Here is a 13,693-nt window from a genome sequence, read left to right on the forward strand (position 1 = left end):
CATTTACCTTAAGGAGTAAAGATTTGGCTAAGGAAAAACACCATTTGTTCACCATGGTTTGCTGCATCACCTACTTTGTTGCACAGAGTCAGTAACGCATCCCACCATTTGCTAAATGCCATCGTAGGACAGCCTGGTAGAGGATGCAGGTGGTTTTCTCATCAGCAGCACCCACAAAAGGTGCAAGGTAGACCAAATTCTCATTTGAGGGTTAGCCCACCTGTGTGCCAGCCTTGTAGCTGCACACAAAAAGAAGGGAGAGTACTTAGTTGAGGGGGCTAAACATTGCCATGTCTTCACAGGTTAAGTCACTGTGACCTGTGGATCCTTTCTGAAGACATTTTTGGGCATGAACTATTGGTGCCTATAGGGGAGGAACCCCCAACACAGCTGAGATCTTTGCTGGGCGTCTGCACTTACCTGTTGCTTTGAGGCAGTATCCTGATCTTTGGGAAGTGTGGGCCCCGCAGGAGAGGCACTGAAGTCTTCCTCCCCAAAAAGCCACAGAAGAGCTGTCCTAGCAGTCAGGGAAAAGGACCCTGATTAAAATCTTCAGTGCCTTTGATAAGCATCCGTCACCAGCCCCCGCCTGTCATTCTGCAGGAGGAGACACTAACATCAGCAGCACACACAAATGTAAAGCTGCTCTAAATTTTAATAAATGCAACCAGGCAGTGGTCTAACAGGCACCAGCCTGCAGATCGTTTTTAGTGTATCAGCTATTTAAATAACTCAAAATGCCACAATTAGAACCTATTACAAGCATACTTTGGATAATTAGGCTATATTTTAATTCGACATTCATTTATCCAATTTGTTGAATTAATTAAGATTCAAGCACAGGAGAGCAGAACAGTGGATTTCGCATGCCCCTGTGTGATGCTGCATGATTCATTTTTCAAGTCACCTAACACCTAAGCATTGGTAGCCCACTGGAGTGACAAAGCAGCAGCCATTGTCCCAGGAAACTGCTGCAGAAATTGTATTTATACGCTAAGAGATCCTTCATTTTTGGGGGAAGCAGAACATAAGGCAACATTCATGAGAGATGTAATACGTAACAAGGATTGCTTCACAGTCCCAATCTCCCACAACAAAAACTTGTGACTCGTGTCACCGCTAGACACTTACCCACTTGCTAGGTTCCTCCCTAAATCTTTGAGGTTGTGGCCCTGGAGGCCGGGCTTTCGCAACCCGTTCTGCAGTAGCGCTGCTCAGCACGGAGTTGAGTAAATCCCACCGTGCAGTGTGCCAGGGCACGACGTGCCAGGTCGTAAAACAAGCACCCTCCCAGGAAGCATGCAGGAGGGCTACCCAGGGCAGCCAGACTCCCTCCCCTGTACCAGCACCCTCCTGCTGTCAGCAGAAACTATGACTTAGGACAGTTTGAAGAAATTTTTTTCGGTGTAGCTCATGCACTTGACTGTTGGTTAAAGATCTTCTGGTGTGGATCTTTAATTGACAAGCATGCCTCGCTGCATTGATTGGCTGTCTCATATGTATCTAAAATAACTCACCTGAAGACTCTCCATCTCCATGTCGTTATGGGATTGCAGCATCCCTGCTCAGCCAAGAGGGAATGATACACCACGTAGCTATTTTGTCACTTCTGACAGCTTCAGAGCACAAGTTTCAGTGTGGGTAAAAGCAAACAGGCAGAAGACCTGAGACTTCAAGAGAAATGACGGAGAGGCAGAACAGTCAATAAAAACTTTATAGTTAAAAATTAAAAAATAAAAGCTTTTCTTGGTACATGCACTCCCCCCCCCCCCCCATTATCACTAGAACAGCCCACATTTCATGGTGACACCTACAGCTGCATTTGATCTCCCCATCACATGTTTCCTCCCCAGCTCTTCAGCTATTCCTGTTTTTTCGAGGGAAGACTGAAGCAGGATGACATCTCCTGTTGCTCTCTGGCAGCTCTGAATATGTGTGCTCACATGTGCAGATGTGTGCGTACATCTGTCCATCTGTTCTTCTGCTGCATCTGTCCAAGCTTTGGTGGTCTTTGTATGCTATCCCAGGAGAAAGCTTCTGATGCCTTTTCCACCCCAGTCTGAAATGGAGACAAAGCCAAGTGCGATTCTTGGCTTGGCGTGTAGCTATCCTAATGATATTGTGACCCAGGGAGGAAACCTGTCAAAGAAACATCTGCATCTCTATCACATGATGGACACTGCTTTTGGAATGCCAGATTAGCATAATTTGTCTGTAAGAATATCAGACACCCTTTGTTAGCTCAAAGCTAAACAATATTTCTGAAGAGCTGCCTGTGGTTTGCTTTTTTTCTTTAAAATATGTTTTTCCTTTGGAATTTGGGTCTTGATATCCAGGGCCCTGATGGCTCCTGCGCATCAGATGCCTGCAGTCAGCCTGACCTGGAAGGGAAGAGCACTGGCTGCACTCCATGCCAGTGATGAACCTCATCGTAGTGCTGCCCGAAAGAAAGGCACTAATGGTTGACATGAGTGTCTCTATAGAGAAAAAGGCACTAACCACACTGATCACACTGACTACTCACACATCACCTAACATTAGCATCTTTAAATTACGACTCAGATAAAAACTATTGCTGACTCACAAGTCATTAAAACACGGAGAGCCATGCCGAGGTGGGATGCCTTGAGGCTCCTCAGCATTGGCTCTGAACTGTATCACCTCCCAAATGCCACAGCCTCTGGGTAGTTGCTCTTGTCTTCAGCAAGCACAGGACCGAATGAGCAGACCCTTGTCCTCAAAGCCTAGCCTTTGAGGCCCTCAGAGGTCTCCAAAGCCACCGCAGCTGACTCCGTGGAGGGATGCTACACCCCAGACTTGGCTGTGTGGGGCAACATGTCACAGAGGTAGATGAGCCAGCTCAGCTTGGAAGCCAGGTTGCTCAGCCACAAGGCTTTGTGCCTGAGCAAACATGGCCAGCCTTGCTTATGGCCTCTGGTGGGGATGGCTGCAAGCCCCTACAGCTCAGAAAGGTGCTAGTTTGAGGGCTGACCCCATGAGTAGACTCCCCAGTGCAAGTCAAACAGGGTGGTCTGTTTGCTGGGTTGGAGCCTCCATGTGCACGCTCAGTCTTGCAGGCGGCCTGCCTGCACGTCTCACATCTGGTGTGGGAAACAAAGCAACCAACACACTTCAGCCTACAGCACCGTTTCCAAGGAACTATTTCCACTTGTTCAGTCCAAACTCAAAACAAAACACCACCACACACACTATCCGTGAGATAGAACTGTACCTGAGTTGAGGTTTGAGGACTCACACAAAACTTCCAGCAGGTACTCCCACCGGGCAGCCCCAGGGCAGGGCTTCTTGAGGCACCACCGTGGTTAATGACTACAGTTCAGGAGAAGCAAAGCTGCTGTGGGGACAACCCGACTTTGGTTAAGTTGCAGATAACTAAATCCATTCTTCAAACTGGGGTAATTAAAAAAACAATGTAATTTTTAACAGTTATTCCTGGAGGGAGCAAAGAGATGAGGGGGAACAATTTGTCACCGTCTTCGTATTTAACAAGCTTCGGGGTTGGAAGTGTTGGGTTATTTGCTGATGCTAATTTCTGTGATCAGGCAACTGAAATGAAAGTTATCCTCATCCTTACCCTCATTTTTTTGTTGTTGTTTTGTTTTTTAGTCAGGACATATTTTTCACTCAGGAAAGATTTTTAACGGGGACAGATGAAAGAAAGAGAGGGCATGTTCATTTATTTATTTTCTGATAGACCGTGAAAAAAAAAATTAAGAGTGATTAAACTAACAAACTTTCTTTAATAAATTAATAGCAGCATCACAAAACCCTGATGTGAATGACCCAATGGAAGTTGGGTAAGTGACAGTATTTAACCATTCATGAAAATGTTATCACCCGCTGGCCAGGAGAGAACGCAGGCGCTGTAAGGCAGTCCCCTTGTCTGTTTATCTAAACAAGTGACATACATCAGTACGGGTCCAGCTGAGTCACAACACTCAACATATTTACAGTTCTGGTGCTGAATTTTTAAAAAACATTTATAAAAATTCTGTAAATTCTCTGTTCATTTCCCATTATTTACATCCAGATATAGTAGGTTCCCTTTTTGCCCATACAACAGAACTGGCGAGGGTAAGACAAGGCCCTATGCGAAGACAATGCCTGTGTGTGGACTTATACTGAGTTTGAGGAATGCCGTGGAAAATTAGTTATTCACACATGACCTATTCACACATGTGCTAGAAGCTACTGTAATTTAACTTATTGCTAAATGCTTTCAAAGTCTGTGGTTGGCTTTTAAGCATATATATGTGTGTGTATATATATACATACACACACACACACATATGTACACAAACACATACATGTTTGGAAAAGATGTGCGATGAATTCACCCAAAGAAAAAAAGGAACTTAAAAAGCAATGCGTTCTTTCTGATTTTTCTGTCTTGTTTGAGACAGTCAAATCTGACTCAGAGCAAAGGGCAGTCACTGAAGGCACAAGTTTCTGTCTCTGGCCAGTCCTTTTCCTACTGGTTTACCAGACTTTTTGGAAAGGCAAGTGGATTCTTGAGCATTCAAGCCCGTGGCAGTATCAGCAGGCTGGCACATGGTGCTTCTCTGCTGCCTTCTGCAAGCAGTAAGCCATGCTCCGCACTGGGATACCTTGCCTGCCTGCACGGAAGTGCTATGTATTTCTCCCAGGAGGGGATGAGGGAGAACAGAGGACCATCAATTTCAACACATCAAGCTGGGAGCAACACAGCAGCAGATGCAACCCCTATGTTGTGTTTCAGTAGTGGCCTCAGCGAGGTTGTTGCTGCACACGGCAATGCAGCAGCACAGCGTTACACTGAAGCACTAGCAGAGTTTTCCATTTCTTCTGCAAGTTAATTTTGGTGGGATCAGCACAGCAAGCTTAGAGTAGAAGCAGTTCAGGTCAGTAAAATGCAATTTATCCATGCCTAGTCTAAGCTTTTCTGTTCTGAGGATTTTCATAGCCAGAGGCTGTCAGTGATGCTAAATGCATCCATGTTAGAAGGGCAGTGCAGCATTTGTGTATTAGTTAATGAAGATGTAAAAACCTTATGGGTGATATCTGGCATTAGACAATAGTCTGCACAAGGAAAACTGCATGAGAGGTATCACCCCAGAGGCACAAGTGACAGAAAGACATGATGCCTTGGAGGGTTCGCCTACACAGAAACACAGAAGAAAATTAATTCAAATTATACATGGTGTGAATTAAAAGCAGATTACTTAAACTGCATTAAATCCCAATGAGGATGCTTTCATTAAGAGGTAAATGGTGTTAATATGATATACTGTAATTTACTTTGGAAGTGAAATGGAATAAATCAAATTTAAAAGTTAATCCAGATTAATTTTCCATGTAGACTAGCTCCAGGTCTGCTTCCTTCCTGTCCCTGGTCATCGTTTGCTTTTGTACCACATCACCAGCAAATGACTCTGGTCACATACTCTGTCCAGCTCTGCCCACCCACTCTTGAGACAGGAGGAATGAGCAGGGACCCTCGTTTATGTCTCTCTCCTGAGCATCCTCCAGGGAGGTGTATCCTGCTCTTCACAGCCTGACCCCAGCCAGCACCACATGCACAGCACCTTCTGCTCTATGCCCACAGCGGTGTTTTATCACCAGTACTGCAAGTCCCACAATGTCGAAAAATAAAAGCAAATGCTAAACAAGCTAAGGAATAAATAGATGTGAGGGCTGAGAAGTCAAGAGCTCTTACAAAGCCAGAGTGCTCTTCTCCAGGTCAACCAAAGACCCTGATCATCCAAGCAATCTGTGAAGGCAGTGCCATCCACACTGAGCACAGCTTGCTCCATCCCAGAGCTGATGATTATCTATAAGACCAAAGGAGGGCTTTTTATAAATCTGAGACATTCCATTTATAAAATGTTTGAAGCAGATAAATTGGGTTTGCTCTGATTCTCATGCTTTTTCTCCAACTATGCAAATGATCCCAGCCAGGATCACAAAACCACACCAGAACTTCATTCCCCACCTTCCTGAGGGAAGCCGGAGCCTCCTGGGGAATGGAAAAAACCCAGCAAGATTGGAGAGGGAGTCAAAATTTAACAGATGATCCTTGAAGTGTGAGATTGCCCCAGTATGGCAGCAATCCACTACCAGTAACAGGACATGTCTGGCCAGGTGCCTGCACAGCCACTACGCTTTCATGATGTCTCTCTGCCAGGTTTCCATACAGTCTTTACACGGCACAAATAGGGGTGAGGATTTAAAGTATATATTTACTGTCAACTTGAAAAAGAAGGTTATACTGACCAAGTCTAGTAGCATGTATTTGATATATAACTATTAACGTGCCATTCTGGACTCCAGCAAATGCCACCTGAGATAAATATTCAGCATTTTTGTTCATGCACTGGAAGAAGAATTCAAACATTTTGTCCATGACATATGCAAAGTAACTAATAGTTCTGATCTAGTATTAACAGTAAATATAGAACCTTAAACTTCACTGCAGTATATTAATATATATGATTTTAAGTACTGGACTGGAAAGACAACTCTTTTTTTCTTTAAAAAAAAAAGAAAAGGATTGTTCAGAATGCAATATTTACATTGTCCTTTGACCAACACTTACATTTTTACATAATATATTTTGGCTACAGATATACCGTAGCAAAAGGCTGTGTGAGCCACCTTTACACACAGCTCACTCTTTCGCTTACAACATTACAGCTATTTATGGAGAGCTCTGAAGTCCCTGGTTGCATTTCAAGGCCCTCCTCAGCTTCATCTAGTTCCATGCTATTGAGTTCATTGCCATTTCGATAACTAGTTAAAGTCAGATCTTTCCCATATAAAGCTGTTGAAGCAACATTCAGACACTGATTCTGCCGTAGTGCTGATTTTTTACTGGTCTTGTATTGGCAACGGATGTAATTGGAAAAAGCCCTGCGGTACGTTTTATTGAAGAGTGTGTATACGAGGGGGTTAATCCCAGAGCAAACATACCCCACCCAAACAAACACATCAAGGAGTTCACTCAAGAGGTCTTTATCACAGGCTTCCTTGCAAAGGACAGACATGACATTAGTGATGAAAAACGGGCACCACATGATGAGGAACAAAAAGAATACGATGCCCAGGACCTTGGAGGCTCTTCGCTCATTGTTGATGGACTGCATAGTTCCTTTCCGAAAAAGCACCGCCTCTTTATTTACAGGAGAGTTCAAGTGAGATGCCCCCTCGTGATTGTGAAGCATTGAAATGTTCTCTGTGTTGTTTTCCTTCTTGAGGCAGTTTACACTGCTCCGCCTCTGCTTGGGCACCTCTCCACACATGAACACCGTTGCCTGTCTCTGCAGCACCTGGACGGTCAGGCAATATGTTATCACCATGATGATGAGAGGGATGAAGAACGCCATGAAGGATCCAATGAGGACGAAGTTCTCATCATTGAGGACACAGGTCCCATTTACGAACACCCTGGAGTCATCCTGCAAACCAATGACTGGAATGGGCACAGATATCCCTAGAAGAATGAGACCAAAAAAGAGACGGTTACCTGAACAGACCAGGCTCTAAAGGGGCAGCAGATATGATGCAGGTCCTGCATGCATTCAGCCTGCTGCCTAAAGCTGTTCAAAAGAGAAATTACTACTCCCAGATGGAAGGGAAAACTTCACGTAACAACACTCCTGGGAACACAGCTCCAGGGCACGATCAGTCTTTGCTAGGAGCAACTGCAACTTTGCTGTGCTCTACAGCTGGCACAGTGAATGCAGCATAATTTCTTTATCAAGTTCTTCTTCTAGCATTAACTGCGATTTCTGGGTGTAGAAAGGCAGTCAATGCCCTGCTCTGTTCCAGCTGGCCACCCCATGCCTGCCAGTTTGGGGGGGTTTTGAAATCACTGACATAGGGTAGATAGTAGCAAACTTTAAAGAGGAAGACTATCAAAATGCAAAAGAATTACAGCCATGAAGATTTAGAATCAAGTTTCCTAAAGACAGTAAAATAATCCTGATAGAAAAATGGCCGCTTTTGCCACGCCATCATGGGCACATGGAGGAAAAGCTCATGGCTTTCCGGGTCCTTATTGATTATCTGGGCGCAAGTGGTCTCTGCAAGCTCTACCTGCCCAGGCGTTTCATCCACAGGCAGTGTGAAGCTGAGAAGTACCACAGAGACAGCCTGCCTTCAGTTCTTAGAGAAGGCAATTACATAGTCAAATGAAAAGGCTGCAGCAAACATCTGCCTAATTCCTATCCCTCTATCTTGAATACAGGGCTAAAACCTGGAACAACAGACAATGTGAGAGTAGAAAAGGTCTAACTAAAATGGTAATCAGATTGACATGATAGTCTGAAATCAGAACCCCAGCTACAAACCGTCTGGCTGAAAGGAAGAAAACTTTAAATGATTCAATTTACTGTAATAACTAGAGCACAGCTCCCAGCTACACCTAAGGATTAAGCAGACTAATAAGCCTCAGGAATCACTGCACTTGCCAAGGCAGTTTCTGTTGTATCCTGGTGGCACAGCACTTTTACAGTTGTGGACTTCATGGCAGACAAGTGGGATTAAGACCATTTTGGATCTCTTTTCCTCTTCAGCATCATGCAGCACTGCTTGTTTGTCCAGGATTTCAGGGCATCAGGCCTTTCTGAAGCAGAAGCAGGAGTCCTGCGTGGAGGGCAGATGGCTACGTGTCCGTGCTGTTTGGCACAGGGGCAGAGCACACAGCATGTCAAGCCCTGAGCATGGCTGTCCAGGACTGCACATAGTAGCCCACACCCAGGGCTAGCTACTGGCCTGTCCCTTGCAGAGTGAAGGAGTGAAAGAATGAAAGTATTTTGAATAGCTCTAATTCAGATGCATTTACTTAATGTCCTCCAACACTGTTTTCCTCTAAGGATAATGTATCTGTATACCTGCTCTATTCTACCTTGTGAAAGTCACCAGCAATTTACTGTGGTGAGAGAAAGAAGAGGGAATACAGGACTCATAACAGGTACTGGATCTCACTCAAATATTTTTGGTGCATACTGAGACCCAAACTTACTCAGTCCCACATCAGGACAGACCCGAAACCTTCCAAAGAAATCTGTCTAGACACAGCCAAAAACAACAAAAGCAACAGCATATTTTTTAATACCATAACCTATGTGTACATGAGAACACAGAAAAGACATGATGAGCCAGATCTAGTTAGACCATCTTGGGATCATCTAGCCCTGTCTCTTGACTTTGGCAGGTACCAGAAGTTTAGAGCCATGGTACACAAAATGGGGCAGCTATCAGCACTATAGCTTAGAAAATTCCACAGCAAGAACTTGCATCCACACCTTGTTTCTAAAATAACCTTTGAGACCCCTATCTTCCATAAATTCTTGATCTCATTTATAACTTTGCAATACTCAGCGGCATTCAGTTCCACAACCTATCTGTGAGTCATGTGAACAAAGCATTTGTTACTAAATTTAAATTTGCTGCCTGATAATTTCCTTTGGCTCCCCTTAGTTCCTCTACTGTGAGAAACAGTGAATAATCACTCTCTGGTCACTTTTTCCACTTTCTCAGTGATTTTACAGACCTTTATCATCCCTACTGTCTGATATCTTTTTTGGAACTGAAGAATGCTATTCTATTTACTCTCTCCTCATGCCAAACTCATTTTATGCCTTTGATTATCTTTCTCCATTTATTTTCAAATTTTTCTCTCTGTCCTTTTAAAGAAAGGAAAAAGCTGCACATCCCAGCAGTTAGGGAGCAGCAGAACATCTTCTGTTATCCCTTTCCTGCCCTCTGGCCACCTGGCTGTCCGTGAGCACTCACTCCGCAGACTGTGAGGCTGGCCATGTCCTTCCTTAGCTCCTTCACCCAAGAAATAACCAATGCTGAGGCCACTGTCGTGTCTGGGGGTTTTTTGGGGGGGTTTCTGTGAACAGCACAGGTCCTAGAATGAATCCTGTGGGACTCTGAATTTCTAAACAGAAAGAGTAACATACTAAAGAGATTAACCAGGGCATTTTTTCCCATTCCAGCTAAGTGTTTTCCAGGATTCTGAAGAATACATCTGTAATTTGTCATTACCATAAAATTATCATTTGCCAGTAATCTAGTGTAGGAATTTCTTCCGAAAAGTAATTACTATAAATGCCTTCTGTGATTATAGCATGTGTTTCCTTAGCCCAAGTGATAGTTCCAGGATTCATTCTTCTTTCCCTCTACATGCTGATGTTTATCAGCTTACCCTTGGCAAGGCAGTTACCTCTTTTCTGATATGTTAACTCCTGTTACAGCTGCCTGTGCCAAATCCCTGTGACTGCAGTAACCTCCCTCCCATCAAGCCATTGTCTCTTTATCATGAAAAACATCTTTCTAATGCCTTTGCTCCATCAAACCACAGACATTCAGGAAGTGGTGGGAGGTGGAAAGAGCAGTCTTTACACAAAGAAGAAATTAGATCAATGGCATTACACTGGGATTATATTTGCATGGATAATTTTATGCTTTAGAGCCCTCTATAACACATACTTTTTGTAAATAAAACTCCAAAATGAATAAAGGTTAATTCATGAAGTAGTCATCATTGAATTTAGTGTTATTGCTTTAGCCAATGGAAATGAGGTGAGGTTTCGGGATATCTTCGTGGTCACACACATAAAGTACATTTGGAAAGAATAACCTAGTTCTGGGATATGATGAACTTACAAATCAAGAGCACTGATGGCAGCCTAAAACTCTGCATGAGCATGAGATACCTCAGACTGATGACAGGGAATGAGGAGGTAGCTGCTCTAATGGAAAAGTGCCCCTCACCCCTTCCATAACAAAGCAGGATTTCAAACTGAGAAAGCACAGAAGAGAGAGAGCACCAGGTCTTCATTTGCTCTTTCCTCCAATCCAGGAAAATCCCATTGTTAACAGCAGTAGGAAGAAAGATGCCCTCGAAGGAGCTGCCAAAACACATTCATTCAGCTGCCAGGTAGCCCACAGCACTGCTGAATGGGCAGCATTACCCTCATCTCAAACGCTTTCTTCTGCCTCACACTTGTCCTTTTTAACTCATTCTTTAAAATGAGATTTATCACTGATTTGCCCCACAATCCAGCCCTAAAGGAAACTAAGTCTGATACACAAATTGGGCAGCAGGGGCTAACTCTACGCCACCCCAGCAGTGAGAACCGTGGAAGGTCTCGGACACCCCAGAAGGGCTTCCTTCATGGGGGATTACTGCAAAATTGCTACTGCCACAATCCCACGTGTACAAACACCTGCTGGCAGACACAGCTCACACCCTGGCCCTGATTTCAGTAGGGTTACCGTGATCAGTACATGCTGTGCTTGCTACTGAGCATTCCCATGGCTTCTGAACACGGGTAAACATGAATGTCTGCCTTGCTTGAGTTCAGCTGTTTGAACAAGCACAGAGAAGGCATTCAACTCCACTTGACTCAAGCAACCTACAGCACTAACACTACGGTTGTAACTTCATAATTTAAGAACTAAGGTCAGTTGGTCAGAGAAAGCCAAACACTCTATACCAGTACAAGGACAGTGAGTGCCAAACCAAGCAGGAGGCTCTGAAGCCTACTGCTGTCCGCCCTTACTGCTGTTCAGCTTTCCAAGCCCCAGTGCAGAGCGTTTCATAAGCTCATGCCTTGCGCCTGAACTGAGCTACTCATCATCAACAAACATCAGGCTGATCTAGTGAGCTGAGGTCTCTAGCCTTGGAGGCATTTTCCAGCTGTGCCATATAACCCTTTCTAACGAAGGAGGCAGTAAATTTCCAAAGAGAGGGGGTGTTGTTCCAAACACTTGCAAGGTAAAAGCTGTGCAAGCTTATTGCATATCACACTTTGCTCTTCAGAGCAAACCTGGTCCTCTTGCTTGATGTTTGAGTAGTGCCTAGGGCAACTGGTTTTGCCCCAGTAAGAAGAGACAACCAGCCACCATGCCATGAACCAGGTCCCTGCTAGGCTCAACACTGGGAGCTCTGGGCACCCTTCTGTCAAGCAGCAGCTTGAGCAGGACACCCCTTTTCACCACAGCAGTTCACAAGGGAAAAGATTAATGCAATTTTTTCTCTTCTCCCCTCCTTTAGGCTCTGGCTGACAGAGCAGTGGGAAGCAAGACAGAGAGAGATCCTCGGGATTTCAAATCCAATTAGAGTTGTTGTTCTAACTGGTTCTTGTCAGCTTTAAAGATGTTCTTAGGCCAACAGAACGGTTCACCAAATGGGGCTGGGATGATGCTGTGGACACAGAGTAACAGATGCTCTTCACAGATTCTCAATTAATAAAACAAAACCCAGATGACTACAAATACAGCTTTGTAAAACATTTATTCGCATGTTCCAGAGAAAAAGCTGGCTAAAAAGTCCAAACTGACATTCACAGAATTTAGACTTAAATGAAAAACAATAATGGTTTTGTGTTTAATTTAATATCTTGTTTTCTTCTGCGAAAGCCCATGAGACTGATAGAGGTCATTGGAAAGATGGAGTCTTTGATGGTTATTTCCACTAAGAAAGGAAGTAATAGCCATTCTTTCTCACAACATTCATATACAAGAAGATAGTTCATTTCCTCCAGGGACAACAACCTCACTAAAGAAAACAGAGGCCTGCGTACGGGTTTACTCTGTCTTTCCATGTGTGGGATTCTCAGGGCTGAACACAAGAGGGGTCATATTTTGTTGTAGGTACCTAGGCTTGCCAATGCCAGGGATCACCTCTCCTGGTGTCAGCACTGAATTTCAAGTCCACTGCGGCCCACGGCAAGGGCTTTGCTGATGCAGGTGGGCTCTGGACCTCACTAGTCTCCTCCTGGCATTTACACACTATTTAAAAAAAAAAAAAAGCAGAGAGCGAGCTGTGTGCTAAACAAGCCTATGGCTGCCACAAAAGCAGTCTGTGCTGCAAAACCAAGAACACTACTGACCATGCTAAACACTGCGTGCTTAAACCCATATCTTTAACCTCATATTTAGAATTTAACAAAATAAACGTGGTTTACAACTTTAAAGAGACATTCACCTGAATGTTAGCAGCTGCTGTAACTATGCATTAGCATTAATATTTGCTAGACAAAATAGGAACCGACTCCCCTAACTCTCTCAGAAAAGGGGAAAGACAACGAAAACAAATCTGTTTTGTTTCTTAACAGACGTGTCTCACAAAGTGCCTCCACATTTCTCTAATAGTAAATAACAAACAGCGAGAAGTAAACCCCAACAGACAGTAGCCTCCTGGCTTGCACTGTGAAAGAAAAGGCACTGGTTTCAGGAAGCAACGCTCTTCAGAGGTAAATTGAAGAACGTGGGCTTTTGAAGTGTTCAAAGCCACAACAATTCCATACATTCTCCACATGCCAGCAGACTAATTGCAGTGCGTTTCATGTGTTAATACAGCAACAATGCACCTTCAGGGCTGGATTAGGTCTAGTTTTATCTAATCGTTCTCGTAAAACAGTGCTAGCCTCGCATTGGTTTAAAGTCAAAGATATTTACTTTGGAGTCAAGACAAAGATATTGGCTGGGGCTGAACTTTGAAGGATCCCCCTGCCTGCAACGAGCACAACTGCAAACAGAGGAATGTAATTACTGACTGTGCCTGAACAAGGTGCTGACCTTTACTTAAACCTTGTGAGGCCACTAAACAACCAGAGCCCACATGGAAAACCAGCAAACACCAGTAAAAGACAGAAGAAATAAATTATTTTCCCACCTG

General features: G+C 44.1%; 1 protein-coding gene across 2 annotated transcripts in view; it reads right to left on the reverse strand.

The window, feature by feature from the left end:
• Positions 1-3,687: 3,687 nt before the first annotated feature.
• HTR2C (5-hydroxytryptamine receptor 2C) overlaps positions 3,688-13,693 on the reverse strand; it is a 181,759-nt gene continuing 171,753 nt past the window's right edge. For both annotated transcript variants that reach the window (XM_064463017.1, XM_064463016.1), the window contains one exon: positions 3,688-7,489. In XM_064463017.1, coding sequence (XP_064319087.1) covers positions 6,657-7,489 — 833 coding nt within the window. In that variant the 3' untranslated portion in view covers positions 3,688-6,656. The remainder of the gene's footprint in view (positions 7,490-13,693) is intronic.

The sequence above is a fragment of the Phalacrocorax carbo genome, chromosome 11 (assembly GCF_963921805.1).
Source record: "Phalacrocorax carbo chromosome 11, bPhaCar2.1, whole genome shotgun sequence".
Lineage (NCBI taxonomy): Eukaryota > Metazoa > Chordata > Aves > Suliformes > Phalacrocoracidae > Phalacrocorax > Phalacrocorax carbo.